This window comes from Apus apus, chromosome 3 (assembly GCF_020740795.1).
Source record: "Apus apus isolate bApuApu2 chromosome 3, bApuApu2.pri.cur, whole genome shotgun sequence".
NCBI lineage: Eukaryota > Metazoa > Chordata > Aves > Apodiformes > Apodidae > Apus > Apus apus.
The window spans coordinates 100,483,884-100,498,219 of NC_067284.1; the positions used below are offsets into that span (position 1 = coordinate 100,483,884).

A 14,336-nucleotide genomic window follows, 5' to 3' on the forward strand; every position below is an offset into this window, starting at 1 on the left:
AGAGAAATAACAACTCTTACCACCAACTAGTGCAGCTGTATGGCACTTGAAAAAGATACTAATGACTCCAAGTGTCAATTTGTATCTATAGCATAATTTTAAAGCTTGATTTTCGTTACAGCTCTGAAATTATGTAATGCTTTCTGTCCATAACACCTCCTGTTAGGCATCTCCATTTTTCAGGTGCTCACCTTGAGATAAATTGTCCTGCATAACTCCATCTGAAGTCAGTGCCAATAGGAACCGTGGGTTCTCCACACCCCTGAAAGGACTTGAGGGACCACACCATCATAAACAAGACATGAAAATTAAGTACAAGCAAGGAACTAGGTGGGAATTGGAAATATTGACCTGAATTTCTTTGTGCCTAGCTTTCTCCTTTTGTAAAATAAATATGAACACATGCTGTGCTTTTCTATTACACAAATTGTTGTTTCATGCTTGTAAGACTACAATGAGGCCTTCTAAAAAAAGATAGAACAAAACAAGAAATACTGTATTTAACATTAATTTACCAGACATAACTTTGTAAAAAATAACTGCAAAATGACACATGCGTTATTATTTAATAGCACAATGATTTAACACATGCTAATATGTTGTGACAGTTTGGGGAATCTCTATATACACAGCTTCTGAACAGTGATTATTCTGAAGAAGTAACTGCATATAAAATCACATAACTGTCCAACAGTAGTCGCAGAACATTCAGGAATCATTAAGTAGAAATAACTTTGCTCTAGTAATATGATAAAAGTACTGGGGAAGCTGAAGGAAACTGGAAGCAATGAAGGAGATATCTGACTGAGGGGACTTCCTTGACTGCAGTAGTGGAAGAAATTGTGGGTGTTTTGTTGCAGAGTACCCAGGGAAATGAAAAAAAAAAGGAGAGACTGAGAGAAGTACTTAAAAAATCTTGGAAAGATTGTCCGAACCCTCAACTGGTATCTGGAGTGACGAAGACACTGCAGAAGGTGGCTTCTTTTGGCCTTTTTTTTAAATAAAGCATGTTTTAGAAGTTACACTGCAAAACCATAGAGTTCTTTGCTGCCACTTTCAGGAGTTACTATGAGTTTAAAATGTCAAGCCCTGTACTCCTGAGAGTTCAGGAGAACCTACTGAGGACACTTCAGGATATTAGTATTGGTTTTATTGCCTAGAGCCATGTAAAACAGTGGACAGAGGGCTTACACTGAGGTAATGAATCTGAAGAGTTCATGCACACTCCCTGGACTCTGATTAGGCTCACATTTAGAAAAGCACAACATCAAATGCCTGAATCCCAAAACAGGTGTTTGGGATTTTTCTGGAGAAAGGTTGGTCAGATCTGTAACACACAGACACACACACAAATAAGCAGGGTGGCACTCAGCTTCCTAAATGTGGGTGTCTACAGCCACTTGAGATGTCCCAGGGTTTTGGAGATGTCTGCACAGGGATGGCAAATATGATGCAGAACCTTCTGAGAGAGCAGCCAGGACACTCCAGAGCATCTCGGGTGACACCAAGCAACTGTGTTTAGCTGAGTCCCAGCCCTCAATCTTCCTCCTTCTCAGAAGGAATATAACTCAATCACAGCATATTATTTCAGACCATTTTTCAAGCCCTGCCAACAGGGGAGTGAAGGGGCAGAGCAGCCTGCATGAAGGCAGCAGTTACAAAGCTGATCCTTGTTCTTCTGCTGGGAATGGCCACATCTGCTTCTTCCCCTGTGAACAGACCAAACTTCTGTCCCCATGAAGTCAAGGTTTGTTTCATAATCCAAGTCACTAACTATTAGGAGGACACAGAGACATTTCCAAAATATTTGAGGATATGTAATATAGAGCCTAATGTTTCTTAATTAAAAAAAAGAGTACTTTCAACATCAACATAACAATATATAACGTACAGTCAACAAATAAACTGCATATTTTTGGTGATGGGTTCAGAACAGAAGCTGAAGAAGGTTAGATTTTTCCTCGCCAAGGATCAAATTGTAATCCTTTCATCTAACAAGCTCCAAGAGCTTTTCAAATATTACAAAGCCATCACAGTGTCTTCTACTACTTGCCACCAAAGGGCCACAGACTTACCTGCTGACGTTTCTCTGAATTTGTCACTAGTCTTCTTCTTCCGCCATTTCCAAGGTTTAAAAATTTTGCCAATGGTGGAGAGTTTGCCTTTCCTCTTGAAGGGGGGAGTTTGGGATCCTGGGGCTGGTCCATCAGAGTTAGCAATTGAAGCTTTATCCAAACCATCAACTGTACAAACAAGAAAAGCAAAGGTAACTGAAAGATGGAAAACAAAATGATGCCTGACAGCTGAACTCCTCCACTATCAGACTGCAGAAGGCTGTGTGTGGGTCCATGTTTTTCCTGTCCCAGAAGGCAGCCAAAGAGCATCTGACTGCAGCCTGTGGTCACACAGCCAGTCCCCACCTGAGCTAGCCCTGGGCATCACTGCTGCCCAGCACTTCAGCTGCAGCAAGCCTGAACTTGCTTCTCACAATGTGCATCTGGCAGGTCTGTACATTTCTGCAGTTGTTTATTGCTACTGGAGAATTTCTTTCAACACAAAGGGTGACTTTTTCCCTGTCTTTGGCAAAGTTGAATAACTAGCTGTCATCATATAGAAAACAAAGCCCTTGCAATGTAAAAACATAAATTATTTCTTTAGAGTAAAATTAATCCTATCTTAAATAAGCTCTAAATATAACTCTTCTTGCAGCAGAGTAGAAATGGGTCCTTTTGATATGCCTAGTAATCAGTCATTCACAGCACTGCCTGGCTTGAGTCAGGCTTCTTATTAACAAAATGTATTTAACAATAAGCATTTAAGCTGTAGCCAAAATTTAAAGCAGGATTACTTTTCAGCAAAAACATACTGAGTGATAAGAAAGCCAATATTTATTATTGATGGTTGTAACATCAAGATTTGTGAACAAAATTAAGACTCATTCCACAACATGCCATAGTATAGAATTAAAATAAATTTCCCAGAAATTTCTCTGAGAAGTCTATTATTATCTATTTCTATTTAAGAACTGAGGTTTCTTAGAGCCTTCTATTCATGATCCTACAAACACTTCAAATGTGCTTAATTTTATTCCCTCGAGCAGCTTCGCCGAAGTAACTGCGATTACTTACGCACATAAAATTAATCACAGGCTGAAATGTTTGCAGCATAAGGGCTCTGCAATTGCTTTCATTCATCTAAACATTCTAATTATAGCCAATTCGGAACAGAGTTGATGCCACTGTCAACAGTAATAATGATAATCACAGATCAGTAAATCAGAAAGTGCTATTCAAAGAAGGAAATATCACTGTCCCCATTTTACAGATAGAAAATATGAAGGACAGAATTGTGAAGTGCTTAATTTTATGTTTGCCAAATGGCTTCCTGAATCCTGGTCCTGTGTCCTAGCTGCTAAAAAGATACATAATCAGACACATAACATCATGGTGCAGTTTTATTATTCTGTTTGTCAGAGAACTGGCATACAATGAGTTCTGTATTTGTCCTAGACTTTAGATTGATCCAGCATGCTATAAAAAAACCCAAATCTTTTCTGTGAGAAAGCTGATGTAATGCAATCAGAGTCCAAGAAACTTTATTTCCAATTATTTGAAAGAAAGTAGTAGGGAAAAAAAAGAGAACCATTGTATAACTTCATTGAAGTCTATGAAGGTAAAACTGGAGATAAATTTGTATGAAAATTATAGCATTTAAATCAATAAATCTGAGTTAAGCCACAAAATGTAATAAATTCTGTACTGCCAGAGAGATGGAATGCAGATATGGAAAACTTCTCTAGGATAAATTACTGTTATTCAGATGCACTGAATCTGAAGCTTTTATTTAAATGTTTTCCTTGGATTCTTTCTGGTCTATAAAATGGAGATAAGATGGAAGAAAGGCATGCAAATGGGCTTTAAATGTAAAAAGCCAAGATTTTGGTAAGGACTCAGATACATCTACCCCTTGCACAAGAACAAACCCCAGCTTCCTCACTTGTGCATCCTAGAGAACACAGTGAGATGATCTTCAGGGAGATTCCCTTAAAACGGAGCAGCTGCCACTCCACAGACCCTGAGAAGCTGGGTGAGAGGTGGGCATGAGAAGACCACCAAAACCAGCCAGCAGCTCTGCAGAAAGAGAGAGGCAAGGGGCATCAGAAGGACTTCTGCAGGAGTGCTTCACCTGGAATTAGGGATTGCATTTTTGTCTAAGCTTACAGACACTGCCTCTGTTGTACAATCCCCAATAGAATTCAGAAGGCTCTGCTGGAAATTGTGGATCTCAGGGAGAAGTATGTTCACTGGGAGGACAGTTACAAATATTAGTGGTTAAATTTATCTTGGCAATTCCAGTTGACACAAGATGAAGCAAGGGCCAGAGCCTGTGGCTGGGGAGAGTCAGCTTAGATGTGAGGAAAATGGTTTCAGGATGTGGGCGGCAGAGCACTGGAGCAGATCTTGGGAGGTTCTGGAGGCTCAGCCAGGTGACAGGACTGACCAGACCTGTAGGAAATAGTGCTATACTGAGTATGGGACTGGACTGAGTGATCTCCCTATCAAGATTCCCATGGTGCTAAAGAATGTGGAAAGATAGGGTTGCTCTGTGCCAGTGAACCCAAGGAACAAGAAGTAAAGTGCTGAAGAAAATAAAGCAGGATTTGGTGGCTGAAGAGTTTTGTCTTGGGACCAGAGGCAAGCATTATCTCACTGGCAGATGCAGTCCAGCAGCTCATTAGAAGGAAGGGCTACCTGCTCCTTGGAGGTAGCAGGACAAAACCCATGTTCTTGTCTCCACTGGCTTAGAAAAGCTGGGTTATTGATGTGAAGAGCCTGCACCCTGGTGACAGACAGCATGGTTTTTATAAAAACAGGTCTTTTAAAATCCTCCTGGATCACGGAGTCCAGTCTATTGCAGGCAAACACTTTCACAAAAGCCTCATCTACCAGCAGGAATGAAGAGGATTATGGCTTAAATAGCTCTCCACAGAGAAGCATGGATCTGCATCAGTCCCTGCTCTACTCTCTGCTGAAAATATTTAACTCTCAAATAATTATATTTATCCTAGCTGAAGAAATCTGTCTGCTTCAAATGAGCTAATGTATGAAAAGAGGGATCTGTTCAGTGGTGAAAAATTCTGTTTGGGAAAAATGCAGCTTTTGAAAACAGGATTCAAAGTTAACTCCTTCTGACAATAAAAGATGACTTATCTAATGAGTTCAACAAGTGCTCATAACTGGGAATTTACTAAGCCACTAACCTTGTACCAGTTCCTTCATTTGAAAAAAGGACCCAAATACATATCTGGAAAGGATGAATAAGTATGGCCAAACATCATAGACTGATTTCAGAAACAACCTAAAATAAAGTAAAATTTATCAGAAAAAGGACTTACTTGTATTCAAAAGCAATCATAGGGTAACACATTTTAGCAACTAGTAAACTGCCTAGGAAAAAAACTATTTCAGCAATTATGTTCCAGAGCATTAGTGGAAAGACCTTTTCAAAAGCTCTTACTCCTCATCTTTGAAACACTCAGCAGAAAATTGATATTTAAGATTTACACTGTTTGCTTTACAGGTCATGTACTATTTAAGAATAAAGCGGTGTACTTTTTACCTCAGAAAGCTTATGTACCTTCTATTAATCATTTTAAATGTTACACGTATTCACTGAGATGAAAGGAAACATGTTAGCTTTACAGTATTAGAGAAGTTTGGTCACTGGTGTAATTCTTTTATTTGTAGAGTGTCTTGAAGTCCTGCCTTCTTCCCACCATCTTAAAAAAGCCAGTGAGTTGCTTCCTTGCCTTCAATAAACATCATTATTAAGTCTGACATTAGGACTTTTCACTATAGTACCTGCATAGTTTACTGCTAATTGTGACACTGCAAAGCCAAATCATGCAGATACAGGCCATGGGCTAGATGAAGGATAGGAAAAGGACAGCCTCTCCCTGAGCCTGGGGGCAGCCAGCAAAGATTAGACCAGTTCATGGATGATCCTGACTTTCCCATAAACACCCAAAGAAGGAAATGTCTGAACACATCTTATCCTAGAAAGGTTACTTGTGACAAGCACCACTGATCTCTGTAGCTGTCCAGGAGACACTTTTGTGCTGTGACTGATCTCCAGAGATGTTGTGTGGCTGAAACAGATGTGTGAATTCATCACAGTTCTCCCAGAACATGGTGCACTGCAGCACTGAGATGTCGACGTCAGCACAGACACACACCAACACCTTCTTCAGGCAAGGACTTGGAACTAACTTTACAAAAGCAAAATGCAACAACAACAAAAAATAAGCAATCAGATCATTTTGAGCAAGTCTAATATAAATTCATCTGAAGTAAACAGCTGTGATTCTGCTGGTTCCAGGTTTTTTGACCTGGATGGAACGCAGTAAGACCATTTTTTAAAGGCTTTGACTTAAGAGTCAAGATCAGAAAAACAGGGCTACATTTACGTCATAAGTTGTTCCATATTTTTACTTCTGTTTAGCTTCACTCTTGGCTGTGAAAGTGGAAAGCTGTAGAAGAACCTAACCTCATGACTGAATACCATGAGTAACACAAGATATATGGGAAACAAACCCCCACCTCCACCTTCCTTATGCAGTCCTTTTTCTAGTAGAACCATTCTCATAGTTAACAGATCAAAACACTTTGCTTGCTTATAGTTTAGTACCAGTAACTTGAGACACTGATGATTTTAAAAGGGTCAAACCTGAGTAAGTAGCTAGATACAGCAGGAGTACACTCAAAAGATTTTTTCTGTAGAGGAATCCTTTACTGAGTCTGAATAGTTTTAAGAATCTCATGTTAGTCCACGTTCACATCTAGTTCCAATGAGAAGAAGTTTATTAGACAAGACCTTATTGTAACCTATTAGGGAATGTCTTATAAGATTGCTGTTTAATCATTCTTATCTGAACGGTGATTTAAATTGTGTTTTGTGTTGTGTGGCCAACAACAACAAACAATATGAAAAATCATTAATCATTTTAATTTAGTCTTACAGAGACTCCAAAATGATAACAAGTACACTGGAATCAATGCTAATAAGTGAAGTTTATTTACTTTATTCTTGTCACAAAGATTCTTGAGATCCTGGACTAAAAAGCACTTAGGGTGACATCCAAGAAAAGAAATAAGGCAGAATTTACATGACTATGTCAACAGGTATGCTATTGGGAGCCTGAGAAACTCTGATCAAATGTTCCCTGACTGAAGGTACAAATGCCATAATTAATGACATTACAACTATCTGAAATCTCTGCATCTCTGTACATAAAACAATATCCCAGACTGGAGTTTCACAGCAGAGTGGCTTTGGTGATGAGCTTCATCGCAAGTAGATACCTGAATGATCCAACCAAAAATGCCTCCCCCTTTCTGCCCTCTTTCCTTTTATAAAGGTTATTTTTAATGTGAGCTACTTCAGTAATTTAGTCTTCAGCACAATCCTACAAGAGTCCAGGCTGTAGCATGGGGCAGGAGTCAGTGACTGGGCTGGTCAGGCAGCCTAAACCAGCTCCACAGCTGCAACCAGGACACTAGGACACTCCAGCCACAAACCTGACAGCGCTACACAGCCTGGCACACGCTGCATCCCCAAACCTGGGTAAGCTTACAAAATAAGCATGCTTTTGCCTAGAGCTTTCACAGGGTAGGTGGAAGACTTGGGTTCCTCCCTCTTCCCAAATTGCATTGAAATCCATTCCCAAAGAAGAGCAACCTAACCAGGAGTGGGAGTCATAGTCCTCTACAGAAAGCAGTTTTGGGGCCATTCAGCCACAAGCAAGATAGAACACCAGGAGGAATGTAATGCTGCACTCAGGTAGCTAAGTTCACTCATTTACAAAGATATGGGAATTCATACAAATCAGGGGTGGATGCAATGAATATGGGCCTTCTGCGAGAGAAACGGTCACTGTACTTTAGATAAGAATATACACTATCACTTGCATTTTTATCCTACTTAAAAAATCATTATTACAGGATTGCAATGTTAATAAGCCTTCTGAACAAGTAGTCAGAAGCATTCTTTCTTTCTTTTATCTCTCTCCTCCCCTCACCAGAACTGTTCTCCACAACTGATTTTGCTGGATCACAACTAATCTTGATGGAGCACACCGGGATATATATTTTAAGGGATTCTTTCTCACATTGAGGCTGTGAGGTACAAGATGGTACCAGCAGAGTGGCAAGTCCTCTTCTTTCCTCACGCCTCTGGCTTGCTGCATCTTTCATGTTGCAGCCCCTTCTCTCACCCACTTGCCTCTCAAGAGTCACCCACCTGCACTGCACAGATCTGCCCTGGATCCTTGTCAAGAAAAGCAAGGATGTGGGGCAAAATTAACTACCTGTTAGCTCGTACAGTTATTTTATTCTCTTCCTCTCACTGCCCTCAGCTACCCTGCAGAGATAGGATGCAAAAGTCATCTTGATTTATCGAGACCTCAAAACCTCTTCTGCCAGTGTTATGATTTTCTGTATAGTCTTGCCAAAGGGCATAGAGTTGGAAGTCATGGTTTTTATGCCAACAAAATCAACATGCTTATGCAGCTGCATATTATGCCCATTTAGTGACAAGAACAATAACTCATCGACTTGCTATAGAGCATGGTAAGCTGCTTATTCCTGGAGCTTACTGGAAAAAATCAAGACATTGCATGGTAAAATGTTTGAAGCAGTCATTAAAAACCAGAAGTCACTCTCACACTATCAATGTCATTTTCAATAAATCTTTCAAATTCTGTAATGTTATATTGATTTTTTTCTGACCAGAACCAGATGGAAAGACAGATCTTTTTTATTTCTCGCTTTGTAATTTCTACTTGGAAGAGAAAAAATGCAGCTAATCCACAGTGGATAAACTGACAAACGGCAGAGCTATAATCCACCTCCAAGCAGCACAATGAGTTGGCATCTGAATGCTTTTGCCTTGCCATACATCTGGAGTTTAACTTTAGGGAAACTCTGTCACGAGCTAATTGACTTGATTGTGTTTTAATTAAATGAAAGGAAAAAGCTGAAGTTCAAACGTAGGCGGCTGAATGGTAGTTTCCATATGGAACTGCCAATATTGCAAAATGTTAATTGGACCTCCTGCTGGCAATGAGCTGAACAGGCTGGGTGGTGGCTACTTCAGAAGGATGCTGGCTGCTGCTGCCTTGAAACAGCTGGAGGGGATATTCCTGGGATAACCAGGGCAGGAATGGATATGGCTGCCTGAACCTCTCCAGGTTTCTATAAGGATACATGCCCAAACACCTTTTGCCTCATCAAAAGTCACACACAGACCAGCAGTGCCAACATCCAGGCTGAACCCCTGTAACTCACACCTCACCACAAGCAAAACATTACCCTGCTGCAGAAAATCAAACACTGCAAGGGGTGAAAAATTAAGCTCAAAAGGCTGTATTCTGTTCTGACCCTGTGAAGACCCCAGGCCCGAGCTCTGCAAAAAAGCACAGGTGCTGCTACACAGGTACTCACAAGGGAAGGAGGGGAGCTTATGGTCCCCCTGAAAACAGCAGCACAGATGCCCAGGGCTCCACATTACAGACAAACTAGGGTAACCATCCTGACTGAACTATACGTCTCATGCAGGAACTTGTGCAGACCTTTTTTTCCACTACATCTATGTTGGCACGTGAGCTGGGGCGGGGGTTTCTACACCCCATGAAGCACTGCCATTATACCTCACCTCTCTTCCCATCCACTTCTTGTGTCAAAGCACACTAGGCATTTACCTAAGGGCTTATGAAAATTAGGACCTGATCTTATGCTTCTAATATACCCACAAATCTGTGCTTGCCAATTAATTATTTACATTTTGGCATCATGCAGTCCTTATTAGAACACCCGCATTACTTCCTCCTTCACGACAAAATGTTTAGCTTCCACCTTTTTGGCTCCCTATGAAAGGAATAAGTGAATGCTCAGAAATACCACTATACAGGTTTATAAAGTGATTTGGCTAAAAATCATCTTGCTATTTCTTCTCTGATCTGAACACAAGTGGCTCCAACCAGAAGGAAAGGGATCGCAAGTTTAATGCAGGCTGCTTACTGCATTCTTCTCAAACCCAGGACTTGAGAGAAAAACAGCAAATGAAAAATTTCCAGACAGTTACACTTCCCAGATATATGAAACTTCAGATCAAAGGTCAAATTCTGGATCCAAGCAACTTCTCCACAAAAAACAGAGGGGAAAAAGTCCAGGCACAGTAACAGATATGTGAGAGGATAGAAAAAAACAACAACTAAAAGGAAGATACATAAAAGAGCAACTAAAGTGCTTCAAACAGCTGAGGATTAAAAATTGGTGCTTCTTGTGTCAGAATATTAAGGGCTGAATCTCCTTAAACACAATGGCATAGACTTCTATTTATAGTTTAAAGATCTTTTTAGGTAATTCAGTAGTTCAACCTAAAAGTAAGCTGCATGTACTCGTCTTGTGATATTCTGTAACAGTATTTTTTAAATGTTACATCTGAAAACCCAAACTGGGAATATTTCCTTGCTGACTTCTCTTGGTATAGCCTTAACATGGGGGAGAAAAACAACTATAATAAGTTTACAACAAATATTTTTAGCTATGGGCAAGTGGTAAAACTTCCCAGCAGATACTGGCTAGAAGTGTGAAAATAAATGGAAATGAGCATGTGGCCCTTCTCCTGTGTGGTAATAAGCAGGAATTAAAAAAACCCAAACAACTAAACAATTTTTGAGGTAATTAATAGGTACATAATACTGATGCTGAGATAAAACCCAGCAGGGTGTGTCACAGGAAAACCTCTGGCTCTGCTCTCACTTCTCCAGCTATCAACAAAGTTACTCTCCATCTACCCCAATAGGGCGAGGAGCCCTTGGATGCCCTCTCCTAGCAGCAGCAGCACTCACTCAGAAGAAGGTCAAGACCCTTCTGGTCCCCAGTGCCAACTCGTCCTGACAAGGAAACCAAGGCGATAGTCATGCCATGTCGCTGCCCTACCGGAATGTGCCACTCCTAGTGCTCCCAGAAACTTGACAAGATAAGAAATACAGTCTGCAGGAATTTGGGGAAAGGGAAACCAAAATACGGAAGGCAAACACAAACCTGGCAGACCAGTGCAAACTCTGCCCAGCAGCCCCTGTACCGTCTGGCTAGGTGCTTACCTCTGACCCCTCTCAGGAGCTGGTGTGCCTTCAGAGCGGGAACCAGCTCACTCTCAGATGGCCATAGCTATCCAAGCTGAGCCAAAAAACTAGCAAAATGGTCAGAGCGCAGCCAAAGCTCCTCTAGGCTGTTTTCTAGCCACTCTCCACTCCAACCTTAAGCAACCTCAAGCTTGGGGCTGCTTTAGCTCTCAGGTGACTGGTTCCTCTGGAGGTGTACATCACTCCAAGAGAGGGTTTGTCTCTGCTAACAGCTTGCCTGCGCTGCAAGACCATCTAGAGAACTCAGGTGCTGATCCCTTTCCAACTGGCTGCTCCCTAGATGCACCTAGAAAGACAGAGGTAGTTCACTGGATGTGTCCCCAGGAGCCACTGCTGGCACAGGCAGGATGTGGCTATGGCTTGACTGAAACGCTGCCCCACACAAGCAGGTTTCTTTACCTTAGCCTGTGTTTTCACCCCACTTCAGTGGAAACATCAGCTGAACAACCAACCGTGCTGGTGACCATTTGGGAGGCTGCACTTTATCACTGCACTGAGCCAGAAGAAAAATAACCTTTTGCCTAGGCTTTTAAAACCGAGCCAGTTCCTAACACTGACACAGAAGGGTCAGGCAAATAGTTCTGTTGAGCAGGCTGAGCTGGGGCAGGAAGAATAGGAGGGGATGGGGCAGAGAAGTTTGGGAAGAGATGGAACACTTCTACCATCATGAAGCCAGCACCTGAGCATTAAGTCAGCAGGTATGAGAGCTGCTCCTCACAGCAACGTGTACTGATGCCTTCACCATATCCAATGCTGAAGCAATGACCACCTGAAGTGTTAACACTTCTGCATGTGTTCTCCTCTTCTGCATGAAGGAAGCTGGGGAAGGAGGTTTCTCCTCCTCACCCCACCCCACCCATCTCTCCCCATCCTACCCTGCCTCATTCCAGACTGCTCAGCACCCTTGCTAAATACAATTCTGTATGAACATTAGCCATATGCTGGGTAACATGTTCATACATCTGAGAACAGGTTTGGTTTTGTGGGCTCCCATCCCAACACTTCCTTGAGCTTGAGTACTTTAACAAGGAGTTCTTGATCTACAAATAACAGAACATTTATGTTAAAAAGCCCAAACAACTTAGGAGCAATTTGATCAGCTGTGTAATTAAATCCCTGTACAGGACAGGCTGGAGCTCACTGTGCTGCTGCCTGTTAAAAGTGACATTTTCTTTTACACTGGCACCACTTCAACACCTTTTTTTCTAGTACAGGAAACAGCATATTGCACTTTTCCAAATGTGTGTAAGTCAAACTCAAAGCAAATAGTTTCTTTTTACAACTCCACTGGCCTTGGAATCCCACTGGGGAGGTCAAAGACACTTAAATCCAACCAGCAAATTTCAAAGTGTTACTGTCATTGCAAATGTTTGTATAAGCTATTAGCTCTGCAGTCTTTGTAGAGAAAACTGTTTATTTTTAAGTTCAGTTTTTTAGCTGCCTTTAAAATGTTTGTCTTTGTTGCTAGATACCAGCTTGGATAAACAATAGTAATAAAACTCAACATGCTCAGAAAAAAATATAAAATGATGAAACACAGTTCTTTGCCATCAAAACTCCAATTTGACAACTCTCAAACCACAATGTGTAAAAATTGTTCATATAACTGTATACCTATAGTATCACAATTCTGAATACAGTCTAAGTAATCTTTTTTGCTATGAGGAAATGGAAGCTGCCAAGTTGCAGCTGACATCCGCATCATGTTGCATTACTCTCTCCAGCCCCTGCTGCACAGCAAACAGCTGTTTTATTCCCTGTGTCTTGTCCTTTATTAGGGCCAGGGTGCGGAAAATCAGGCACAAGCTGACATATTTGTCAGCCCAGCTGCTCTTCCTTTGCCAATTTAAACTTGGTTGCTCAGGGGCATGTTCATGTAGAAGGACAGGTCCGTGTGCAGTTTGTGATGGGATTCAGTTATACTTGAAAAAACAGCATGTTCCCTTTCCTACAAAACAGCAATCCCATGAAGCAAGCTGGTGGCTCTGTAAATCACTACAGCAAACCCCAGGGCAACTATAGTACTATCTTTATGAAGATTTGAAGGCTCTGTTCATACACATTTCCATGGAATCAAGTGTTTACAGAAGCGAGACACAGATAATGAAAAAGTTTTGGTTGGAACAAACTGCAAGTTAGAAAGCTGCTCCCCTCCTGCTCAGTGCTCTGGGATGCTGTGCTGGGACAGCGTGCTGTGAGCAGGGTGTGCCAATGCTCACAGAGGTGGGGTTGGAAACCAAGATCCCACCTCCCTGTGGGAGAGCCAGCAGTGCTCTCCTTTTAGGGCCAGGCACCAGCCAGGACTAACCAAAGCACAAGTCCTCCTAGGAGGGAAAAGGCTGAAGAAAAGGACTAGGTGAGGCCTATAGATGGGGAGAGATCATCTTGTTGTCAGAGAAGGTACTGAGAATATGTTCGGCTCCTTTCAGAGATTTCTCCCTTAGGGAAAAACAAGTACTCTGTAAGAGCAATATCAACACAGCAGATACATAATTGATACCTTCATTTCCCCACTTGCTCATCTCATGCTGTATTTGAAGCCCCCACTTCTCCTCTCCCTGTTAATAATGAATGACTGTATTATGGATAATACAGGAGGGCCAGTCACAAAGCAGGACCTCTTTGTGACAGGGGCTGTACAAAAAAAATTACTATAAAGAACATTCTTGCTCCAGCTCTAACTATAAAACAGAACAGCTTGAACAACAGATTTCCAACTTTTCATGGCCACCTGCTCAGTTGCATTTTTAGGATTCTTTTAGCTATCCAAAAGTCCATTTTAATGGACTCTGCAGCACATCCTTTTCAAATACCTCTCTTTCAGTCATTGGCACTAAGCAATCATAAAATATATCTCTGTCATCTATAGGCGAAAATAAAATACCAACTTGAACTTCTGTGTGCCAGATTAAACTGAATTGCTTTAGCTGGAGCTGGATGAGCACCCCTTGAGCTGGAAGACAACTAACTACCCACAGTAGAAACACCAGACTCCATTTTCTCCCCACCAACCCATCTCAGTGCTATACTACCACAGCGCCTAGCAACATTCATCCAGTGTTTAGCTTTGGTACACATCATTAGTAAGAGTTTCAAATGGCACCAGCAGGGATGCCTGTTTGCCTGAGGG

General features: G+C 41.5%; 1 protein-coding gene across 5 annotated transcripts in view; it reads right to left on the minus strand.

The window, feature by feature from the left end:
* PHACTR2 (phosphatase and actin regulator 2) overlaps window positions 1-14,336 on the minus strand; it is a 106,832-nt gene that overhangs the window by 45,945 nt on the left and 46,551 nt on the right. For 4 of the 5 annotated variants that reach the window (XM_051614211.1, XM_051614212.1, XM_051614213.1 and 1 more), the window contains exon 2: window positions 2,076-2,243. In XM_051614211.1, the coding sequence (XP_051470171.1) occupies window positions 2,076-2,243 (168 nt within the window). Of the gene's footprint in view, window positions 1-2,075; window positions 2,244-5,260; window positions 5,359-14,336 lie in introns of all 5 variants that reach the window. The other variant, XM_051614210.1, reaches the window with a different exon arrangement.